This window comes from Chamaea fasciata, unplaced genomic scaffold, assembly GCF_029207755.1.
Source record: "Chamaea fasciata isolate MVZ Bird 193981 ecotype frontalis unplaced genomic scaffold, bChaFas1.0.hap1 SCAF_11, whole genome shotgun sequence".
Lineage (NCBI taxonomy): Eukaryota > Metazoa > Chordata > Aves > Passeriformes > Sylviidae > Chamaea > Chamaea fasciata.
In genome coordinates, this window is record NW_027094096.1 from 16,378,985 (window position 1) to 16,402,662 (window position 23,678).

A 23,678-nucleotide genomic window follows, 5' to 3' on the forward strand; every position below is an offset into this window, starting at 1 on the left:
GCATCAGGAATTTGCTCACCACAGTGCAATTTACCAGCATCAATATCTACCATCTCTCCATCCACCTCAAAAGTCTTGTCTAACAGAGGTTGAGCTCAGCACATCTGCCTGTTTCCTGAGTGTTGTGGCAAGCTCATCCTCTGAACTGTGTCCCAGGAACATGAGCTGTCATTAGTGGGAAATGTAGTGCTGGTTTATCTGTGCAGACACGTCCAGGACAGCAGAGCTGCAGCTCAACACACAACCTTTCTTGTGGCATCAGCTCACTCCACATGCTGTGCTATCACAGGTCACAGATAACCCCCTAACTCACAAGTTAAAGACTGGAGATGAGCACCACGGATATTAGCAAAGGTCACAGCTAATGACTCAAAACAAAGCTGGGGGCCCACAGTGCCTTCTGCTCCTGGTACAGTGGTTTCACTGGGAGCTTGAGGTGCTTGGGAGCTCTCTTTGAGCTGTAGCACACCAACACTTTTTGCATTTACACATCCAAGAACAGGGAAAAGCAGAAAAGCCTTCTGGGGCAAAGGAAGGACAAAGGTAACAAGAGAAGCAAGCAGAATTTAGGCAAATCAGGAGTTGTGAGAAAGTAGATAGTACATAAGGACTTCTGCCCTGAAAGACTTTACTGTCTTTTCCTCCAGTAAAAGCCAGCGAGCCACAGATGAGGTGGTAGAGCTGATAAATTCAGTGCCCACTGCCTGCTTCCACCAGGCTGCACCCACGGCAGCAACGCACCACACTCTGCATGCTGTTGTAATCCTGGGATAGGCACTGAGGTGGTGGGAAGAGCAAATAAAACAGGAGTGAGCCTCTCCTTATGCTCCATGGCCTTGGGCACTGGGCTTAGACAGAGATGCAGACAGAGCAAGAAGGATGTGGTTCTTATTTCCTACTTTATCTGGGGACAGGTGAGGGACAGAGAAGTGTTTGATGTCAATAGTATCCACTGTACTGACAAGAAGAGACTGTGAGAAATGTTAACTAGGAAGAAGAAAAAAAAAGTGATTCAGTCTTGATACACTTCAGGCTGGGAGTTGTGTTTAGTTTTTCCTTTTTTTTCTCTTTCTTTGCACTTTCTCTAACAATATCACTGCCAGAGGCAAGGTCCTTTTCAGACACACACCCCTGCTACCTCGTCTCTTATTCATTCTTCTTTCCAAGGTCACAAAAGCCATCTAAAGCCCCAAAAGGCATTGCAGTGGCCAAAAAAGATGCATACTGAAGGGCATCTATCAGGAATATGAAGCACCCGTAAGAGTTGCTGTGTCTATTCTGCCCTAAGCCTACAGACAAGTGTAAACATTTTCTTTCAAATTCCCTAATGTAAATTTAAACAGTCCCAAGAGGCTGCCCCTCCACGCACGCACATGGAGACGAGCTGACTGCAGCATTCAGGGCAAGAGGGGTCTGAGATGCTTGATGGATGCCTAATCTCCGTTCCAGGCACCAAGGAGGGCTGGAAAAAAAAGTTGTGCCCTTTAAAAACAGAAAGATTGAGTCTTTTGAAACAAATCTGAAATGATGGAAGATTTCAGCAGATGTGACCGCAGTGATTTCACCAGATGTGATTGTATCAAGGATCTAATAGAAAAGAACTTCCCTGCTGTTCCATCAGGCTGAAGCCAGGCCTGAAATATCCTTTTTAGTCTTTTGATGACATCAAGGATAAAAGCCAAAGGGAAGTTAGGTTTTGATTTATTTTTTCCCCTTGCTCTTTCGTTTTTTCAGGCACAGAATAGTTTTACCTGGTTTGTGTTGCTGGATATTAGCAAGACCAAAGGAAAACACTTCAAAAGTTTAAAGAGGGCTGTTCAAAGGCACCATTTGGTGCCTCTCAGGTGCCACTGTCATTTAAGTGAGCAATGTTTCTTTGACTCCAGCCACTTTTGAAGATTTCACTGTAAAGAGGCAGGTCAGGCCTACCTGGAACAGGGGTGGGGGTGATCATCTACTAAACACCAGCCTATATGGTCCCAAAAAGGGCCAATGAATGTGCCAAAAATCTTCCCTTGGCAAAGTTCTTAACAGCAGCTGTGCCACAACGAACTGCAGGAGGCACAGTGGGGTAAAGGGAGCTGCGCTCAGCCACACCTACAGCAATTAATCTGGGGTAGCCACAGTCCCACATTCAATTTCTCCACTCATGGAAAACACGAACAGCACTGGGTATCCAGACCGAACTAATTTCTGAAGCAACAAGGTGTGGTAAGGAACTCCACGGACTTTCAGCTGGGGCAAACAAGCAAGCAGATCAAGGAAAGTTATTTGTTAAGCATTGCTAGGAGACACTTGCAAAACCTTAACAACCGATTTAAAAACTCACAGTGGCGTAGCAAGCTTATGAAAGGGACAAATAATAAAAACATTTTTTAAAAGAAAAAAAATACGGAGAAAGCAGGTAACAAGAAAGCATGAAACTAAAAGGCATCAGTCTCAAAACAAAGGAAAGGGGGTAGGTGTTTTGTCACACAACACACTGCTAACTGCAGAGCTATTTCTGCTGCAAGACACTGTGGTTGCTATGAGTTTACATGGATTTCAGAAGCAGCAGGAGAAACACATGGAAGAAAACACCAAGATACATAATAAATATAAAATGTTCTGTGCTTTCCTTTTACATTTTTCTCTGGTCACTAGTGATTGATTCGTCTCTAGAGACATTCATATGAAGTCTCCACTTGTGTTTTCTATCCACCTGCTGACACCTGCTAGGAGTCATATCTGCTAGTGGGTACATTCCAGTGTCTGCAGGTAAATAACTGACCACAGCCCTTGGTGCCAGGGTTTGGCCCAACAGGTGGAAACCTATTTCTTCCTTTCTTTTAGCAGAGACAACAGAAATTACAGCCAACTGCACTCAGCCTCCTGGGATGCATAGATAAAAGCAAAGACTCTGTTGCAGTTACGAATATGACTGATAATAAAGATTTACATCTCCCTAGAGATCAGTGTGACAGACACTGCTCACACACCGTACCTAGGAAACATCCTTGTCCCAAGGAGCTTATTGTCAATTGGATACCAGCCCTGGGAAGGGAATGCAGGTAGAGGGGTGGGAGCAAGGTGCTGAAACTCAGAGATACAACCAAGCTCCTCCAGGCCACCAGATGAAGACACTAATCCCCTGGGCTAAGCCACCTCCTTAAAGGACATTTCATTCTCTGTATTTGCCATCCGAGACCTGATAAAACATGCCAAAACAAACCCCTGTCCAAGCCATCCAAGCTCCAGCTGCAATTCTGTTGCAGGACACTGCTGATTTCACATGACACGGCTGGGTCTGAGCCACTGCTGTGGCTAGCAACTGGATTGTGGGCCAGTGGGGCCCATGGTCTCTCCCATCACTGTTTAATAAGCTCTTGCTCTCTGCTTATCCTGAGCAGGGCCCCAGTCCCAACACCAGCACACTGGTGGGGCAGGATGCAGTACTATGTCCCCTTTCCAGCAGCTTTCCAGAGGGAAGACCTTGCCACAAACACCCGTGGTTCGTCCAGAATTCTCAAGAGGATTAGGCCATGGATATTAAATGAATTAGCAGAGATAAAGAAAGGATGGAAGGGCATCATAGAAGTTTAGCCAACAGGATCCACGGCCTTGGGGTATTCTCTGCTGAAGCCCTGGACCAAACGCCAGCAGTGGATGACTGGTTGATCTGATGGGACATGGACAATAGACCACAAGAAGATCTGCAATATTCCCTGCTCCTCTGCCCACCCTGAGAAAGCAGAAAGAAATTATGCAACAGGAATAAAGAAGATGCAGCAAACAGCACTCAACAAATCCTCCTTGCAGCCCAGGAGTGTGCTTGTAGGCGACTTGAAACTGGAGATGCCAACACAGAGGTCCTGTGCTGACTCCTCCCTCAGCCTCGTCTGCTCTGCCTCAGGATGGGTTACCCAGCCCCCTGCTTATCACAGGCTCACACCTCCACCTCGGGCAAAGAAACCTGCACCCAGCTTTGGTGGGTTTCTCACTGTTTTGTTTTGTTCATGGAGGGAAGTCCTGGAAATGTTAAGGTTGGCTAAATGGGGCTTCTAAAAGTGCAGTGCTTATCTGGGCCTCCGCACCAAAACCCATCAAAATAACAAATGCCTTTCAGCTGACCAGAAGATCTTCATGCTGTGGGCCAGAGAATACATGGGGAAAGGCACCACAATCCTCAGCACACGAAAGCAACAGGATGGATTTGATAAGGAAGAGTCACGGGATGAAGAAAGAGGAGGAGTCCCACGAGCCAACATCTGCCAGAGCAGCAGAGCCGACAGTCCTGACAGTTTACTTAACATGTCTGATCAAAAGCTTTGGGAGTCTTGTCTGTGTTAAGTGCTACCAGATGCAAAATCAGCAGCAAGATGAGAAGTGTATTAATAAACTAAGGAGGCACATAAAGTTATTTGAAAACTGGGGAAGGTGGGTAGAGAAGGGGGAGAATAAAACCAGTTTATTTTTCCATTAAGGCAATTTAATATTCTCCAGGTGGAGTTACAATTACTCGTCCTTGGGAATTAAATTGAATTTGTGAAACATTCCTGTTCATCAGCAGAATATGCAATAAGAACTGGGATATATAATTTTTTTCTTTACACTTTGGGCAGGACAGCACTACTTGTCTGTCCACAGGGCAAGAACAGCTGGTCATGAAGTCTTTTTGACCCTGCATGACTTTCACTGATTTTAACTAACTTCACAGCAGCAGGGAGTATATACCTTTTCTTTTAATTAATGCAATTACATTAGGAGTCATTATTGACAATTATGGTGACTGTTAAAAGTTTCCCCTTTTTTTGCCCACTCCCCCACCAACTAAAAATCTGCTCCAATATTGTCACAAATTAATGTTTAATTATCCATCAAGCAGGGCTGATGTTCCCCACAGAGTATTGCCACTTACAGAAAAACTGAGAAATAGGAGAACACAGCGGATATTTCATCATCTGCCTCCAAGGGGAACCATAACCAAAGAGCAGACAATTACCCCAATACAGCTGCACAGTTTAATCAATGTAGAAACCGAATAGCTCATTAAGTGTCCACTGCAATAATGGAAGACCTTCCCACTGACTCATATGACATGAATGTTACATTTTTAAAGATCCATCGATGATGTGAGAGAGCAGAGACTCCCTTCATCTTCACATCTTGGCCAAGTTGTGATCTTCATCTTTCCTTTTCTGGCATAAGAAAAGAAGTAAGAGGTGGATTCCTCGGACAGCACGGGATGTGTCTGACAAGCCATGAATTACACACATGTGTTCACAAGGCAATCTGTCACACCCAGCCCCACCACTCTGGATTTATATCCCAGAGGGGAAAACCACACCAAACATCATCTCCTGCCAGGCTCAAGGAAAGTGCAGAGCTGAAGCTGATTTTACCTCTTCAACACCTGCGGTGAGTCTGGCACTGGCATATTGTGTCCAGTATGGGAGGCAGCAGTTTCAGAACTTGAGATGCCCCCCAAAACTAGAAAACAGCTGAAAAGGAGATACATAGAGATTTCACTTGGTTTCACCTATGAAGGAGCAGTATCTAAACAGTTTCACAGAATAAAAATGCCAGATACCACAAGACTGTCCAATTCAGCAAAACAGAAAAACACACAGCAGTCGGGAAGCCAAAGCTAGGGAAATTCCATTTAGAAATAACAGAGATACTAATTTATGTGTAATACTGCAGGCAATTAAATGTTAAAACAAACTTCCAAGATTTCTCCACCTCTTGATGTCTGCGGATCAAGGCTGGATGCCTTTGGTCTCCCTGGGTGACCAGGCAAAGCTTTATGATCTGCAATAGGCAGAAGGGCACAGCTGACAATTTAACAGCTCTGCCTGGCCCTCACCTCGACAGAGGTGAGAAAGAAACAGCTCTGCCAGTCCATAAAGATCTATTGACATCACTTTGTGTTTGCACCACTTTAACTGGAAATTAAATTTACATGAACAAACTCTATCCCACACAAGACTGCATATTGTGACAGTTAAATAAAGAGCTTTTTAAAAGGCGCACGTCTCAGGCAATTTAAATCAAAAAAGATAGGTTTTGTTAAAGCTACCAATTTCAGAAAATTAAGGTTGACTAAAACTGTTTTAAAAAACTCCTTTTGGAATTTAATCACATGTTGGAAACCCATATGCAGCTGTTTGTGTCACCTGCAAAAAGACTGTGTAAAACATAAGCATATGCTTAATTTTACACGTGTGCTTAAGTTCTATCAACTTTAATGAAGTTTAAGCAGACAGCCAAGCTTCTCTGAATTTGAGAAAGCATTTCTGAGCATGGGCTTTGAAGCTATTAGGAAATCACCAATGAGGAAAAAAGTAAAATTAAAACTGGCTGGTCAATTTTCACAGCCTGAGTAAGCACTAGGTCCAGAAATTAAACTTATAACATATTTCTGAGTTTATTTGCTTGTTTTGCTGTAACAGGAAGGGGTGAGTGCCAAAATGTTTGCAAGGATTCCCAATGAACCTGGCAAAATGTCAGCAAAATGGATGTATAAAACTACATGAAAGTCAGTGGCTTGAGTTTAGCTTCTGAGGAAATGAATCCATGTTAAAAATCTACTATATGTCTCAAAGCTGAGAAGAGGAAAATCTGGACTCTGCCTCAGTCTACACATTTTTGGGGTGGTCAGTGGCTGCAGTTGATGGGGCAGGCAGGACTCAGCTGGGCAAACCTCACAGTCTGATTCACCGAAGAAGGTTCTTGCCTTCAAGAAATTTGCAATCTCATTTTCCAAACCATTAGGCCCACTTCTATGTTCCCTTCAAGGCTGCCAGATGTGTGTCTGGTATTGGATTTGGCTGGCTGACCATGGGTTTTTATTTCTTTTTTAACAACAACTGCCTTGTTCGGACACTTTACGTTCTACGCATCTCCTAAGATGGGAACCTCAGCTGAAGAAAAGGGACCTGAGCTCAGAACTGAGCACACGCTGAGGACAGCCCTTCCACCACCCGTGGGACACCCGGGAATCTGCAGGCCTTGGCAGAGGATCCTTTAGCAACACAGAGAGAGGGACTGCAGGGCTGAACTGGAGCAATTTCCAGAGCCAGAAATGGGGAGGAAGGGGCAAGCAACTCAGGAGCTGAAGAGGAAGGCCAGACCTTTAACGTGACAAGATGCGAGACTGTTCCCATGGCAAAAGAGAAACATGGAGATGGAGAGGGAAGGATCTCAGGACTCTTGAATGAAAGGAGTTTATAAAGCACCTTTGTCATTTACTGGCTTCAGCAACACTTGGAAGTTGCTACAGCTTTTCCAAACATTTATATTTTACTTCTCTCACCATTAAAAGCAATACTAAAACCATCACATGATGTTTTCCAGATGTTCTTCCTTACCTGTTGTGTGCTAAAGCTAATTAACATCCTGCATTTTAATCAGCAAATCAAACTGGAAAATACAATCGTGGAGAATGGTCCTTCAAAGATGGAGTTTTATGGTAGCAGACACTTAAAATCATGTCTGGAACAAATTCCTTCCGCTCTGGCTGCAACATTTCTCATTGGTATTTCTACCACCTTCCAGCTTGCTCAGTCACTGTGCCACACACTCCTCACAGAGGCAACATTTTCTAACAACAAAACCACCCTTCATGGCAGCTGAAGCTGTTTTTCACCAGCAATGGAAACTGAAAAACAGAGACAGGAACCTGCACTTCAGCCACTTCCATTCTTGGAAATTAGATGCTCTCACAACTTCTCCATATCCACATCTCATTGCTGCCAGATAAAATTTTCATCAAAAATAGGATGAAGTTTGCCCTACACTTTGAAAAAACTCCAGGGCTCTAAAACTGAATTTAGGCCACAACTGAATTCCCCAATCAGTAAAGTTTTATTTCCTTTTATCTTGCTTGGCCAAAGCTCTTTTCCACACTGCACAGCATCACAGTACTTAAAGCACCAAACCCAAGGTGGGAATCTGACTCTGCTCTGTCACGTTCCAGACCACCACCATGTCCAAGATGCATGGAAAGACTTTGACTTTCTAAACCACATCTTCCAATCCCAGCCAGCTTCACAGAAGAGGCATAATAATTTGTCTGCTGCAGTTTTTAGCATTCCTTCTTGTTACTGGCACTCTGTTTCAGTCTTGCTGCTCCATTAAAGTTCCCTAATGCACCACAGGCTACCCAGGATCTGAGACAAGAGCAACCCATCTTGCAAGAGATTTTTCCTAGGACCTGCTAATCCAACAGCAGACTTGAATAGCACTCAGATAGGAGAAGAATGGAAACTTTTGCATTGGTCATGTTATCTCACTCTGTCCCAACACACAGCTCATCTGCTTCAATAGAATTCCCACATCTTCATTTTCTTTTTGTTTTCCCTCTGCTTAAATATTTCTACCTTAGCTATAATGATGTATTTGCTTGCTTTTTGTGTCTCACCAGACAAGCTCTGACAGAATAAAACTGTCTGCTTCTTCTGCATGCTCTCCATGCCTCTACTATTACTTTCCCAGTTCATGTCTCTATTATCCATGGGTATAATCCAGGTTACAGAGTAAACTCTCTGCAGGTGCCAGCTGTGGCTGACTCCATCATTTGCAGTGTGACAATGTCCATCAGAGATGTGTCCACAGGACCAAGGAGATGCCCACCAGGGTTTGTGGCCTTGGGCACAGCACTGGGGGAACATAGTCTTCTGTTTGGACCCCATCTGGAACATGTGCTGTGCCTTAACCTGGGATTTACCGTGATCAGCTCTGACCATCAAAAGCAGCAACATTTCTGACCTTTCTGTTTCCTCTCACGACTTTTTAGTAGGTCCCATACCCATATTTACACATGATCTGTACCAGGCTTTTGCTTTCTTCTGTTCCTACATCTCATCACCTGCTGTATGGCAGATTATCAAAAGCTGCCCTGTTTCATCCCTGAAAGCATCTCCCAGCCTCTGCCACAGAGCTCTCCTCCCAGAGAAGGCACAAGTGTGCAGGTCCTGGCACATCCTGTGCGCTGAGTGACTGTATTAAACAATAACATAACAAATACATTAAATAACACAGTAATAAGCATGATGAAAATAAGGAGCATGGTTACCTGTTTGGGTCCTTGCTTACTTTGTAGTCCTTGCCCAGAGGTTCAGCTAATAAAGGCTGTGTTGCATTATAACATTGCCAAGATATTAATAGCCAGGCAGGGAGATGAATGGCAGGCTTACACTGCACAATTAAAACTTTTCCAGTTTACCCTTTCAGTAAAATTTGTGGTTTATAAGCATCTCTGTCTATTCTGAAGAGAGTAAGGATTGAAAAGTTACATGGATGGGAACAGAGGTTCATTAAAGATTTAAAAGAGAATGTGGTTTGGCATTGTAAAATAACCATGCGTGTAAGATGGGATGCATCAAGAGCTGCCTGAAAGAAGTGCTCAGTGTTCCTTTTCTCCTGTGATCCTGGATCTACTGGTCATGCTAGCCACAAAAAGGGATGAAAAAGCAGCAGGGATAAAATGTTCATGCTTGTTCCCAATAATGTGAAGGTCTGTTCTATATCCCTATTCATGATTCATTTCTTGTGTGTATCTATAGGGTGTAAATATATACATATACACATGTATAAGAAATGCGTGCATTTTATCTCTCATGCATCCCAATATTCATCAACATACGAATGGAGCAATTTGCAGAGCCAGAAATGGGAAGAATTACATCAGTAAGGCTATATTACTGATTTTTTTCTCACCCTATAGACTAGAAATCCCTATTATAGAGCAAACACATATTGACCTCGAGCAGAGACTCAGTGAGCATTTAAACATTTAAACATTCAGAGAACATACATGCTATTTGTTTAAGTCTAACTTAGAGCACAGCACATTCTTGTTTCTCAAACACACAAGGAAGGCAGGAAGGAAACAGATGAAAAGCATTCCCACAAGCTAAGGTTTGAGTAAGAGGGTGAACATTACCAGGTAATTTATTTATACTGTTGGACACAAGTTCAATTTAGATAAAAGGCAGATGCTTATCACATGGATTTCAATAAATCAGGTTAGAAGTCACAGAAATCGGCAAAAGCTGGATCTCGAATGGCAAGCAATGCACACAGACTGTGGCTTTATTTACAGAGTTTCTGTGAGTTACTGATCCCTCCTGGGGTCAGGTGGCCCTGCCAGCAGCAAGAGCTGCCCTCTGGTACCAACATTCCTCGCCAGCGAGCACCTACAACCAGGCCAGTAATCCAGATGATTAACAAAATCTATCACTAGAGGGAGGCTGAACACATGTTCTGCTCTCTTTGGCCTTTCCAGCTTCTCCAGACATTAAAAGGCAGGTGATTTAAAGCAAGCCCAGCACCAGCAGGCAAAGCCCAGCCTCTGAACAGGAGATGAGCTATTTAAGGCAGCAACCCCCACTGGCAAATTTAATGCTCTTTCCTCGCCAGCTATTTGCCAAGATGCGCACCCAAAATTAAGAAATAAATTTTTAAAAAAACAACAAAAAAAACCCCCAAAACAATTCCTGTGTCCTGGCTGTTCCTTCAGCTGGTGAATCAGAGCCCACAGAGGCACCACCCCCACCACGCACAGGGAGCAGAGTCAGACACTGAAACACCTGGCAGCCTCTTCCCTAACAAGGATGAGGCTCTCGCTTCTCGCATCTATCAACACGTTCCCACCTTCTCCCAGGCGCGAGCACTAAGGAGAAGTGAGACAGGTCTCCTCAGAACAGCCTCACACGCCTCCAGAATGTGCTTCAGCTTTTCTCCTTCCAACATTCCTCAGCAATAGGAACTCGAGCCCTTTGGCTGATTTTCTGCACATCACAACAGGACGATACAACCTGTTCAGTAGGTCTGAATGCGGTAATAGCTCCCTGCCCATGTAGCTGCAGCCCTGCAGCCCCTCCAAGCATAGATGGTTATAACAAGAACTGGTATATTAAAATTCTTTATATTGCACTTCATGCAACTACTCCAAGTCCAATTGTTCCTTCACTTTAACCCCCAGCCTAAAGCCACTTCTTGACATCCACTTTGATATATCCCAAATTGTACCTGTGTTCAAGCACTGATGGTGTTTAGTCATTAATCTGCAGTTATTACAGTAATGAGGCTCTGGGATGTAGCAGGCAGAATTGCTCTGGGAGACAGGAGATCTCAGTCTTATTTTTAGCCTGCTACTGGTCAGCCTGGTGACCTAGGCAAAGCACTTTCCCTGTTCCCACTTCCTTATCAGGAAGAGAGTGGTATTTCTTTTGTAAAGTGTTCTGTGGCCTGTCAATAAAAAACACACTGATAACAGCTGGGGCTTGCTGGGAAAGTGGTGCCATCCCAGCTCAACACAATCCTCTCTCCTTCCCATGCTGTGGTAGCATCTCAGATCCCAAAAGAAAATCAGACCCATCTGCAGATGCAGCACGTGCAGGTAATTAGTAGAGATCTTTTAATGGATGTTTTCCCAAGGTGGCCCTTGGCAAGCTGGCAGTTGAGGATCACATCAACTTTGAGCCACCCAGATCCTGCCCCAACATGAAATGCTGAGCTCTGACCCTCCCCTTCAAAGAGAACTGGTCATTTCAAAGTCCACAGCACCTACGATTCCTCAGACAACCTTCACAAGGACGGGACATGGGACGGGGACTGGCTTTTCACACAGCCCTGCCTGGCAAGGAAGGAAGAAATTGCCAGAGCCATGAATGAGGGTCCCTGCCTGTGAGTAAACAGGGTACTCGAGAGGTGGCTGATGAGAGTTTTTCACTTTTGCTTTCCCTGGCCTGGGCAGATGCCTGTTTTGAAACTAGAAGGCCAAAACATAATAAAAATCTGCCTCCCTCCCTCCCAGATCTATCTATTTCCCTTTGACAAACAGTGATTTCATTTTTCTTCCCGTCCAGAATTTTTTTTTTCTTTCTCTTTTAAACTGAGCCCAGGCCAACGTGGCAAAAGGCTCTTTGCTCATGTCCTTATTTGTCAAATATGCCACTGCCACGCCCTCACCACCATTCTGGGAACAAGTCCTTGCCTTCCCCCGGCTGCAGCTGAAGGGGAACTTCCCAACACAACTCCCCCCCCAACCCAAACACACTCTTTTAAAAATAAATATTGCCTTTTCTTTTCTTTCCTTTTTTTTTTTTTTTTTAATTCCTTAAAAAAAGGGCATTCCAGTTAATAAGAAAAGAGTTTAAATTTCCTTCCCCTTTCCTCCCCACAGCCCTGCTGTGAATCCGAATATGACGGATCTAGAAGGGAACACAGAAATTACAAGAAAATGCCAGATCTATCACAAAGGTATTTCATGATCCAGCCCTCCTCTAATTTCCATCAGAGCATAAGTCAGATACTAAAGTACCTTTTTGGATCTGATCCTAAGTGGCCAGTTCCACTGTCCAAATACAGATCCAGAGATAAACAGGTCTGTGAAAACTGGGTATTATTATTTTAACTGCTGCTCTTAAGCTACAGCTTTAACTGTGCAGCTTTCAGCCCTCTGGTAACAGTAACACACAAACTGATAATAAACTAAACAGTTATCCTGCTGTCCTCATCAACTTAACATCTAGTATAAAAAGCTTTACCTGGAGCCCCACAGCACACACACTTCATAAGCTGTCATTAGCACTGCACCATCCAGAGAGAAATTTCTGGTGTAAAATGGGTGGTTTGATGGAACAGCTGAATTTCAAACTCTGGAGTAGATCTGGAGGGCTCTCACCAGGTCCACAGGGGCCAAACCACCCCAGACAGCAGCCTCAGGTCTGGTCAATGCTCAGGAACCGGGTCTGCTGCTCCAGCGCTTATGTTTAGTGATGGGGAAACTGAGGCATGGAAATTAAATGGTCTGGCATTGGAGAGCAAAATCAGCTTCTTGGAGCCCAACACAACACATGTCCATGAGGCCTCTGTTTTCAGACAACCACGTCCTCACAGCAGACAGCACACAGTCACCATTCGTTCCGCACCTTTAGCACAAGAATGCCTGTCCAGAGTTGAGAAGATTATTCTGTTTGATGCACAAAGGCATTGGGCAGCATTCTCCAGCACCACCTGCCCCTTTCCTCCTCTTGTGGGCTTTACATCTTGCTTCAGCATGACTTTTGCTGCTCCTGAAAGATAAGGAGCTGATCTTGCAACACAAGACCCTGCTCGCTCCTAACTTTAGCCCTGACTTTTGCCTGCTCCTGATCTCCTACAGAGAATGCAAGGCAAAAGGAAAGGGAATAGGTGACCAGAGAGCACAGATGAAATACAGGGAGCCGTGTTTGCTGCATAAGAGTACATTTGGGATGGTGACAGTCAGGACTGCTCAGGTACAACTGGTAGGCTCACCTTCCTCTGAGCAGGATTTCATGCAGGGAATCTTGCTCTCACCAAGCTCTTGCTAAAACCCAACACTGAACACAGCTCCAGTCACAGTTTCCCAAAGCCAGAGAGAAAGGGTGTGACAAATGGCAATCCCATGAGTTCAGACGGAAGAGCTGTCCTGCTGAGTGGTTCTACCAAGGGGCACATCCCCGTGACAGCCTCAAGTGACTCAGGGATACTTTTGGAGCCATGGCAGGAAGGAGCTCCTTTCAATGAACACACAAGGTCCTCTCCTTGTGTGACCTGGGAAAGGGGAAGCCTGACCCTGAGGAATCCTGTGAGACACCACAACCCCTTCCTGCTACCCAGGCTCCTGTGCAGGCACCATGCATGTCTTTGCCAGGAGCCTGCTGCTCCACGGCTTCCCAGGGCGCTCTGGAAGCTCCCCTGCTCCCACGGGGGCCACTCTTCTCAGAGAGATAAAAGACAGAACAACACTTGCTGGGGAATTACTTCATTCCCCCAAGGCTGGGAAAAGCCATGCTCTGCACTTGGCAATGTCCCTGATGGCTGCAGCCTTTCCTGGCAAGGGAGAATACAATCCCTGTTAACCCCTTCCTTCTCAAAGGCTGCTCCAACACTTAGCCCATAGCAGGAAAGGCTGAGGCTTTGCCATAGCATCTGAACATCTTGTCACGGGCAAGAGATCCCAGTAAGCCCATGAGGGAGGGGAACGTTTTGTTTTTCCCAAGGCACAAAGCAGAAAATTTGACTCTAGAGTTGGTGAGAAGATCAGGAACTAAGTCAGGTCCTTTGAATTCTGTTTAATGCCTGCCTGCTGGCCTACTCTCATGTTCAAACTCACCAAGGGATACAGGACTGCCACAATCTTCCAGGGCCATCAAGGGCAGCCCCATGTCTCTGGATGTGTGGTTACATGACTCTCAACAGCTTCAAACCTAGACCATGCACTGTTTGTTCTCACTACTTCTCACAGATAGCTCTCCCAGATCTTTGGAGCCCCAGTGCTTAGAAAATTTCTAAATACCAGCACGGAGATACTTCTGGCAAGCTCAGCTTCTCCTGTTTCTGCACCAACACCCACACAGAGCTGAAATATGGGCTTATTCCCCAATTGTATCTCAAATTTGCAACCAGACCCATCCTCAGCCTTCCTTTTGCTCAGCTAACAAAACAAACTCTTCTGGTCTCTGCTGGGAAGATCAGCTCCTCACTCCTTAATCACCTTGACTGCCTTGTGCCGGAAGTCTGAATGCACTTCTCCAGAATGTGCCTGAGCAAACATAAACCTGGCACTCCAGGCAAACCTGCAATACCTGCACAAAAGTGTTCATATCTTTCAAAGGTGTTCAAGGGCTGTCCATGTTCTCTCTGGACATGCAATCATCACCTGATGCATCTTAGAAGTTGCATTTTCATCCAGGTGGCCAATCTAGAAGATCCAAGCCAGCAAAGAGAGGGTGAAAAGGGTCTCAGTTCCATCACTGGAACCTGGGCCAGGGCTTATTTGCTTCACTTAATTTTAGGCATCTAAACAAAGCACTTTTAGGATCAGATTACTGCCCTAAATTCTCTCCTCAGTCCATGGAAGGAGATGGCCATTCCAGAAGACAATTCATTCTGGGAAGGTTTCACTCCCCTCAGCCATCACGACATAAGGCAATTAGTCTTCTAATTCAAGCCGGATGGGAAAAATCCTTTAATAGCCCAGCAAGTTTTGAATGGAAATATTCCCTGCTTGGGAAACACAGCTTGCTAAAGCTTACTTGGTTATTCCTGACCCGTGATTTTTAACCAGAACTTTGCCGCCTCATTTTATTATCATTCATTCATTCCCACAATTTCTGGATTGGTTCTGCACAAATTCTTCTCTTCTTACCTGTACATTGTAAGTAACGTCATCCATAGGAGGTGGGGGGGGAAAGGCACCTTGTGATGATGTGATGTTCCCAAGGTCATCCACAGGAGGGGGTGGGGGAGGAAGAAAGTCCCCTAGGAGAGAGAGAATGGGAGAATTTACACTCAGCCACATTTCCCCACATCATGATAAGGATGATCAGCAGGAACTCCGCAACACTTTCAGCTCTGCCCATAGGTTTTGTGGCACAGGACATAACACATTATTTAACTATTAAATGCTCAGCTTCACCCCTCACTGCTTCAGGACATGGCTACCCAGCTCAGTAACAGTGGCAGATGGCTTAGGGGTGCTCAGATTCCAAAGCAAAGCAGCTCCACAGATCCAAGTCACATCTCAAACCTGCCACAGGCAACCATAAACTTGCACTAATGAGCACCCCATGTCTAACCTTGCAATGGATCCCATCCAATTCACTTCCCTTGTGTGATAAACTGTGCAAGCTTTTCTTGATCCCTACAAAAACAGTATCATGTACTGTCCAAAAGCAGGGATTCCCTGCTGCAGAAGACACACAGAGGGCTGGAGCTGGAGCCCAGAATCTAGACAAGCCCATCTCCTGCCTCCCTGCTGCTGGCAGGCAGCCATACTCTCTGCATCTTCCTCTTCCTATAGGGACTTCATGGCTTCGTGTAAAGAACTGCTGGGAAGATCACAGACTCTTCTCAGTGACAACAGCCACGTGATGGGCCAGGTGCAAGCACACGTGAATCCACCTCTCTTAACTCTGGATTTTTACAGGAGGGCTGATGTACAAAATTTCTAGAATTCAACTTGCTCATGTTAATCTTCCAAAAGTGCTGATGGAAAGACAAAGCAGCACATACTGGTGGTGAAGCCATCCAGCTTAGCACAGAGATGGGAGGTGGGAACAGAGTTCTTCTTGAGAATTTCATGGGAAAAGGAGAAAGAAAACAAGGACAGAGCAGCATAGCCTGCAGGCTGCAGGACACCAGGCTCTAAAAGCACCTCCTGATGGTGGAAAAAGAGCATTTCCCATTAGCACTGGATTTGACTCCAGGGAAGGCAGCTGCCTGCAATTTGGACCACTTTGGTATGTTTTTTTTTCTTCATATGAAGATTGATGCTGCAAGTAGAGCTGTTTGCTCTTGGCTCTTGTGTGTGCAGCATCTGGGATGGAAGTGGAAGGAAGGTTTCAGATTAATAAAAGTGTGACATTTCACATATATAGAAACTATTGCTTTTGGAAGGAAATACGAGCTCCCTACTTGACCCTCCAGATGTCCATGCAGCATCACACTGCATACAGGCCAGAGGCCCTCAGCACCACCCCTAAATGCCAAGGAGCAGGCTCCAACCCTCTCAGGAAGGTGCTGAGCCAAACCCCTTGACCTGTATAGCCTTCTGGGCCGCCTGTGCCCAGGTTAAAAGCCCTAGGCTCAGCTCAGAGTAGAAACAGGCACTAGCTGGGCAGCACTGCCAGGACTGCACCTTCATTCTCTCTGCCATGGGAAGCAGATGGGTTTGAAGCCCTCAAAAGTTTTTTCTCTTCTATTTTGAATCACTCTCTGAAAGACACAAACTTCCCCTAGAACTTTCAGAGATACTACTTACCAGGAAAGTAATTTCTTCCCATTTTCCCCAAAATGAGCATGGATGGGACTCAAAAAACCCCTTCTGAATCCCTAAGAAAGTATCATCCTAAATACAGATGCTCAAAGACAGCTCAAAAGCAACACACTGAAAACTAATTTAAGACAATCATGTTGCTCCAACACATAAAATCCCATGAAGCTCACTGGTTCATGCTATTATAGAGTTCAGGATTGATTTTTAAAAAACTTACATCCAATAATATCTGCACTATCCTCCTCACTGCCCTAGAATTAATCCAATCTTTTATTTCAGATCATGTGAAATACAATACGAAATAAAAAGAAAAGTAGAGAGATTTTGAAATTAATATCAAAGGGGTTAGTTCTAAAAAATGCTGGGATATTTGAGCGCTTCTTAAACTTTTCTCCTTTGCTCTGAAAATGACCCCCCAACCAGCCAAGATTATTTTGCAAACAAATTCAACTCCAGAGGACACAGACTTCTCAAGATTATGCTTCAGATGATATTTCTCAGTTCTTCTGGCTCTGATGCCAAAGACTGATCTCCCTGCACAGCACATTAGTCAGACACTCTTGCTTTATTACAACCCTTCAAAACACCTAAGGAAAATCAAGGTAGAGAATGTGCTGGAGGAGATGAGACAGGGAAAGGGGCATAACCAGAAGTCTGCATCTAACAATGACCGTTAGAACAAACATAAACAAAATAAGATTTTTGCCCCTTTGTAAGACCCACTCCTCCTGAAGGAAAAAAAAATCAACAAAAAAAAAAAACCACAACAACAAACATTGGCAAGGTTTTTCAGAAAAGGAGCAAAGGACAGAAAAAGAGCTCTCTCCTAGAGTTTGGAAGAAAACACTTCTTTGCAGTAGGAGACAGCTGGCTCTACCACAGCCCAGCCCAGCTCTGCTGACTCCATCCTGTGTTAGATAAGCTGCTGGCTCCACTCTCCCCACAAGTGGGAAGGTTTTTAGACTGGGAAGCAGAGAGCAGATGCCTGATGAACTGGGGGGACCTTGCAGATGTTTGGCCTTTTCCTGGTCCTCTGCGAACAGATGGACCTTTCTCCTTCACAGCTTTAGTTATTTATTCTGCCACTGCGCCTTCCTCTTTCCCACACACAGCCACAGGACCCGACGCTGTTCCCACTGCACTCACGGGAGAGTATTCCCTCAGATGCAGAAGGGAAAGCTGTCACTGCATTATTATTATTGGCATTGCTGGAAGTCTCCCTCCGGCAGAGAGAAAAGCACGCAGAGACTAAAATCTGTGTCCTCAGCAGCATATGATTCCAGATGATGTGGGGAAGAAACAGGTCTAGGTTGGAGGGAGCAAAAGAGGAAAAGAACCTCAAAGCCAGCTTACACTCTGTTTAAGCACAGTGTCCCTATAGTGCACCTTTGGGAACTTCTCTTACCCCCAGAGCTTTGCAAGCCAGATTTCACTCATTTAGAGTTGGACAAGCCGTGGGAGGAGGCAGGAAAGTCCATGTCCAGGCGGAACATATCACTGCCACCCACTGCTGGCCACCTCCAGTGTCACAGAGCGAGGTGGGAGCCATCTGGGCAAGGGACTGTCCCTGGTCTGCACGGATGCACCAGCAGCCACAGCAGAACGGGGCTCTGGGGATACCAGTTAACCATGGGCTGGTGGAGGACACATCCCACCCTGAGCACGCACCCTTTCCTGACTGATTTAACCAGGTTGTCCCTCTGTGAATAAGGGATAAGATGGGCAAAAGGCTCATTAGTATTGACTATTGTTCAGCACCAAGACCAGCATTTTGGTCGACTTTCACCTGACATCAACCTGAACACTTGGATGTATTTCAGGTTATGAGAGTGATTGCACTGAGTTCCGTCAGCACAGAGGTATCAAGGCACCTCCAGAAAGCAATCTGTACTTCAAGACACTTGCCTTCCAATGGCAAGTCCGTCCATGGAGACAGCCTGGGCCAGGCGTGTTTGGAGGTAGGAAATCACACCAAGACACAGCCTGCCTTCAGCTCTTACAATGAGAAATCTCTACCTGTTACCATATGTTTAAGAAGAGAAAATAAACACTCCTTGTGGCACCAGCTACTCATTCCCCCTTCATACAGCTGTGAAGGCCATGAGTCAACCTACGAAGGGGCTGTGCAGTGGGACACGTGCCCAGCTCAGCTATTTCAGATACGGCGGCGCAATGTGCCGTGAAACCACAGCTCTGAGCTCTTCCCTCAGCACCCGTGCAGCTCCTGCGCTGCAGCATCACCCGCTGCAGCCAGCAGGAACAGGACTGCCAGCCCGGTAATCGCCCACCCTGGGCGATGGAACACTTGTATATTGTTAATACAAGTAAGCAGGCAGAAATCAGGTGAGTCCATCATGGTTATGTTGGGAAGCAATAGCAGAGCCATAGGCAGACGTGATGCCTCCCAGGCCCCAGCCTGGCATCTGGCTTTGACTGAATCTGTGCCATTGCAGATGCACTCACAGTATTTCACCCCTCTCCACCCCAAAATTTCCCTCTTACACTTTTCAAGGAGCTCTAAACATTTCACTATCACACTTTTAAGTATACAAACATAAAATTGTTCAAAGCCCTAACAGATACCTACATCAGCACAAACCTGTCAGGGTGAATAGAAACTCAAAAAAATTTTGCCACTGGCTGCCTGATGCCTTCTGGGTACAAGTACAAGCTGAGAAAAACATCCTGTCTCATGCAGCAAACACCATTCTCACTTACAGGCCAACCTTTAAAATTTTAAGTGCACTTCATTTTTTGCTGGATCAGGCTCATGTCTCAAGTCTTTGTTTTCAGGAGATGTATCTGCCAGCCAACAAATGAATTGTAGCACAGTAATTGCCTTCCCCCCTTGACAGACACAGTTGTTTAGACATCAAGATTTGTGGCTTTGAAACTTCTAGACTTGAAGAAGGGCTCACATGTTCAGTAAAAGAGACTCTTTGGGGGGAAAAAAGAGAGAAACACGACAAAGCAAAACACTGTATTTTTCACAGAAACAATAAGTTCATGAAACCTATTAAACAAAAAAACTGGGCTTACACTGGTCTTCCCAGATCTCTGGCTGACATCTGAGGACTATATGTCAGATGCTGATTCCAATTTTCTCCTTCCAAGCAAAAATAACCCTTTCTGATTGTCATCTTGAGAATTTTTGATTCTGAAGCTGGTTCAGAATCAGTTTGAATCACCTGAGAAACACAGTTCAGCCCTGACTCAGAGACCAGACTAAGGATAGTGATGGAGAGAACTCAGACACCAGACTAAGGATAGTGATTCCATTCTGGATCAGAATGGAACCACTGAATGAGCTACCATTCTGATCCAGACTCCATTTGGCAAAGTACTGAGCAGATAGAGTCATTACTTGGTCAAGTATTTACCTTCTACTGCAGAAAGCCAAAGCTTTCTACATTGAAACAATTAAGATTTACACCTAAACCCTAATTCATTGAGCACTAGGCTAAAATCCTGTTGATGGAGGTTACCAGGAACCTGTATTCCACAGTGACCATTGCAGGAGCCTGCAGAATATCACAGTATTACTGTGTGGTCTGGGAAACTTCCTGCTGCAAAGTGACACCACAGGATTTTTATAGAAAACTTCGTCTGGATATGACCTGGTGCCTCCTAGGTGTGAACATGCATCTTACTAAGTTTCCCAAAGTGAACATTTTCCTGTAGCATCTGTACTTAACACGCACCACCAGGCAAGGAAAACACACAATTAAAATAACGTTTTGGCCCCAACCATGTCGTGAGGAGTCACTGACACCACGTCAGTACAGGGGAAACTGTTGCATGATGACATACCTGCTCCGCAATCCACCTAAATATGCCACATTGGCCTGTGATTCCTAAAATAAAGCAGCTCCAACAACCCAAAGCACTGTTTAAATTGCCACTCTTACCAATCACTAATCCTACCATTTGAACTACTTGTGCTAATCAGCTACGGTATTAATAAGCACGAGGAAGAAAAAAAAACCCACACTGGCTAATTTCATCCTCAGCATTTAAAAAAGGAATACTGAGTCTGTCAGGTAGTTGCACTGAAAATTTACTTCACCACCTGCTAGCTGAAATATTGCTTTTATGGATTTACATTGTATTAAAAGGTCACTGGCTGTTTAAGTCTTAAACAGTTTTAATCATTCTAAAAGTCTCTTAACAGTAAGAAAAGGAAGCTCAGAACAAACAGCAGCAGGGAGTCTAATTAAAAGGGCCAATTCATCTAATTTTATTTGGGGTTAATTATTCAGGATTCACTCTCTGATGTGTAAGGAATAGCAATTAGTAATTTTAGTGATTTGAGGAACATTGGAGGTGTAATCAGTTAAAATGAGTGAGTGTTTACAACACAAGATGTTGAATTAGTTTCTCCCAGCTGGAGAACAGGAACATTAGTCCCCTACAGTTCAGGACTATGAATCGCAGTCCTGCTTAAAATATTCTCTTTAAATTTAAGGGAAAAAAAAAAAAAAAAAAAAAAAACCAAAAAAAACCCACCACCACACGCCAACAATCATCTGGTAATTTTGTTTACTACATGGAAAGTCAATAGGAAACGTGTACCATGGCAGCTAACACATCCTCACCTTCACCCTGCCATCCAACTATTTAAACCCCTGGGATTCACTGGAAACAATTCCCAGCAATTTTCCTATCTGCACAACTCCAGTCAGACTACCACCCTCTTGCCACACTGCCTTTCACCACAACTGGCTGAGATAATGGAAGAAGCAGCCTGTGAAACATTGAAATGTTAATTAACCTCAGTGGTTAAATATACAGAGGAAAAATGACCGTGCGATTAACTTAAAACCTCTAGGTACAATTCCTCCTGCAAATGCAAATCCAAAATAGCTCAGCTGGAATCGCTCTGGACTTCTTCCAGTGTTACTAGAGCCAGAATAAGGTACTAAAGCTTTCAGGAGAAGCAGATGAGACTCTGGTGGGGACAGAGGAGTCATGTGGGAGAGTGCCAGTGGGGAGATCCAGCGCTGGCTGCTTTGACATTCAGGTCTGAGCTGAGGCAGCGGTTCAAAAGCCATTTTTTACTCCCTCTCAAGAGCTAACTGGGTTTCACCATTACTCAGGCATAGCCAGTGGGACTGAAGCTGGACCCCTTGCGAGTTTGTGCCCACAAGTTTGCGTCTGCTAAAAGGAACAGCACTGGCACACCATGTCATGCTCACTGCAAGCAATGCAGCTTTTAATGAGCTTATTAATTTAGTACAAACAGACACTGTCTTTAGTGTCCTGTACACAGAACTGTCACTCCAGCCCTGGTCACCAATGCAGGAAATCCCCTCCACCCCCCGGCGCTCACTCAGAACTCACTGACCTCCCTCCCAAAACACCCCAAAGGCAGTAATTAGCACGAGGGTAGGAGATAAGGGTTCAGTTCCCCAAATTATGCAAAATCTCAGCTGCTTCACCACAGTGGATGCCTCTCCTTGTGAAAACAATGGGGTTTTTTGATGCGACCGCGTTTCCATTCAGCTGGTGGCTGTAGACACTAAGAGCTATCCCTCCCAGCAAATCCAATACTCCTGCAGCCCCAGTGGTGGCAGGGAGGGGCAGGCAGGTACAACCCCGTTCTGGATTGTCCTCCCACATGCACATCAGCTGAGCTTCAAACACATCAGGCTTACAACACACAAAGCACAAAGCCATCGACAGAAGGCTGCATTTTGATCTTTGGCTAATTTTCCATATAGCTGTGGGGCACTGCACTCCATCTAATGCCCACACCAACCTCACTGCCATAGATATGACTCATGAAAAACACAACAGTCCTTTACTAAAGCTTAGTGAAGGACTAAAGTTGAACTGATGCAAGAAACAGTCCGTGAAACTTTAAAACTTCAATAAAAATCTGCTAAAATAGAAGGAAGAAGAACCGTAAGATTTAACAAAAAAGCTCTAAGCACTCTTCCCTGTCATAGGCTTTTTTTAGGATGTTGGGGATGTCACTTAACCCCACGGTGTCTCTGTCCACCAGCATTAAAAGCTTTCCTTTGCCTTCTCTGCAGTGTTTATTTGTAGAAGTGAGCATGAAGTTAATCTTACTTGTGCAGCAATTAGCACAGTGAGATCTCACTTTCAGCTGCAGCTGCTCAGATCCAATAACGGGGACAAAATATTTCTGAATGATTTTTTTAAGAAATGACAGAAAACAGCCTGCTAAGAGAGAGAGACTTCCATGTAAACAAGTGAAAATCAGAGCATCTAAGCCAGAGGAGAAAACCTTGTCCTGGAGAGGAAATGGCTGCATTCCCACATACCATCCTTCTCCTCTGAGAGTGAAGGGTCCATGAAACAACTCGATGAGGGAAACGCCGCCTCAGAACAAACTGGAACAGGTTATCTGTTTATTAGATTATGGTGTTGAACTCATTTGTTCATTGCTAAGAGCTTCTGACAAGAGTTGACATATGCATTAATTTACTAAAGAGGGCTGTTGTGAAGGAGTTGAAAAAAATGAGCTACGCCACTGGATTAGAACCTCATTTCCCTGGCTGCTGCTGCAAAGCACAGTGAAAGTGAGTCTGTTTATTTGGTCAGCCTTCTCTCATGAGGCAGCAGACAGGGAAGATGGGGACCATGTCCTTAAGACACAGCCTATCTTTATCCTCAACCAAACCCTCTCTGTCCCCAGTGATGAAATACAAAACACTGCACAGATCACAAAAAACCCATCTCTCAGAGCTCTGAACTGCCAAGGGACTTCCTCAAGTCTTGGAAGCTGCAGCCAATAGTTTTGAGCAGTGCTGGATTCATCTTTGTCTATGCCTGTTTTTGTATTGTTTTCCCATTTTGGGGGCGAGTTGCAATCTGAGCAGTCAGAGGAAACCCACGTGCTGCAGCCTTGGCTTGAGCCTCAGTG

The 23,678-nt window shown here is 44.8% G+C and overlaps 1 protein-coding gene across 8 annotated transcripts in view; it reads right to left on the minus strand.

The window, feature by feature from the left end:
- LPP (LIM domain containing preferred translocation partner in lipoma) overlaps positions 1 to 23,678 on the minus strand; it is a 335,034-nt gene that overhangs the window by 170,307 nt on the left and 141,049 nt on the right. For all 8 annotated transcript variants that reach the window (XM_066193362.1, XM_066193366.1, XM_066193367.1 and 5 more), the window contains one exon: positions 15,161 to 15,273. In XM_066193362.1, coding sequence (XP_066049459.1) covers positions 15,161 to 15,273 — 113 coding nt within the window. The remainder of the gene's footprint in view (positions 1 to 15,160; positions 15,274 to 23,678) is intronic.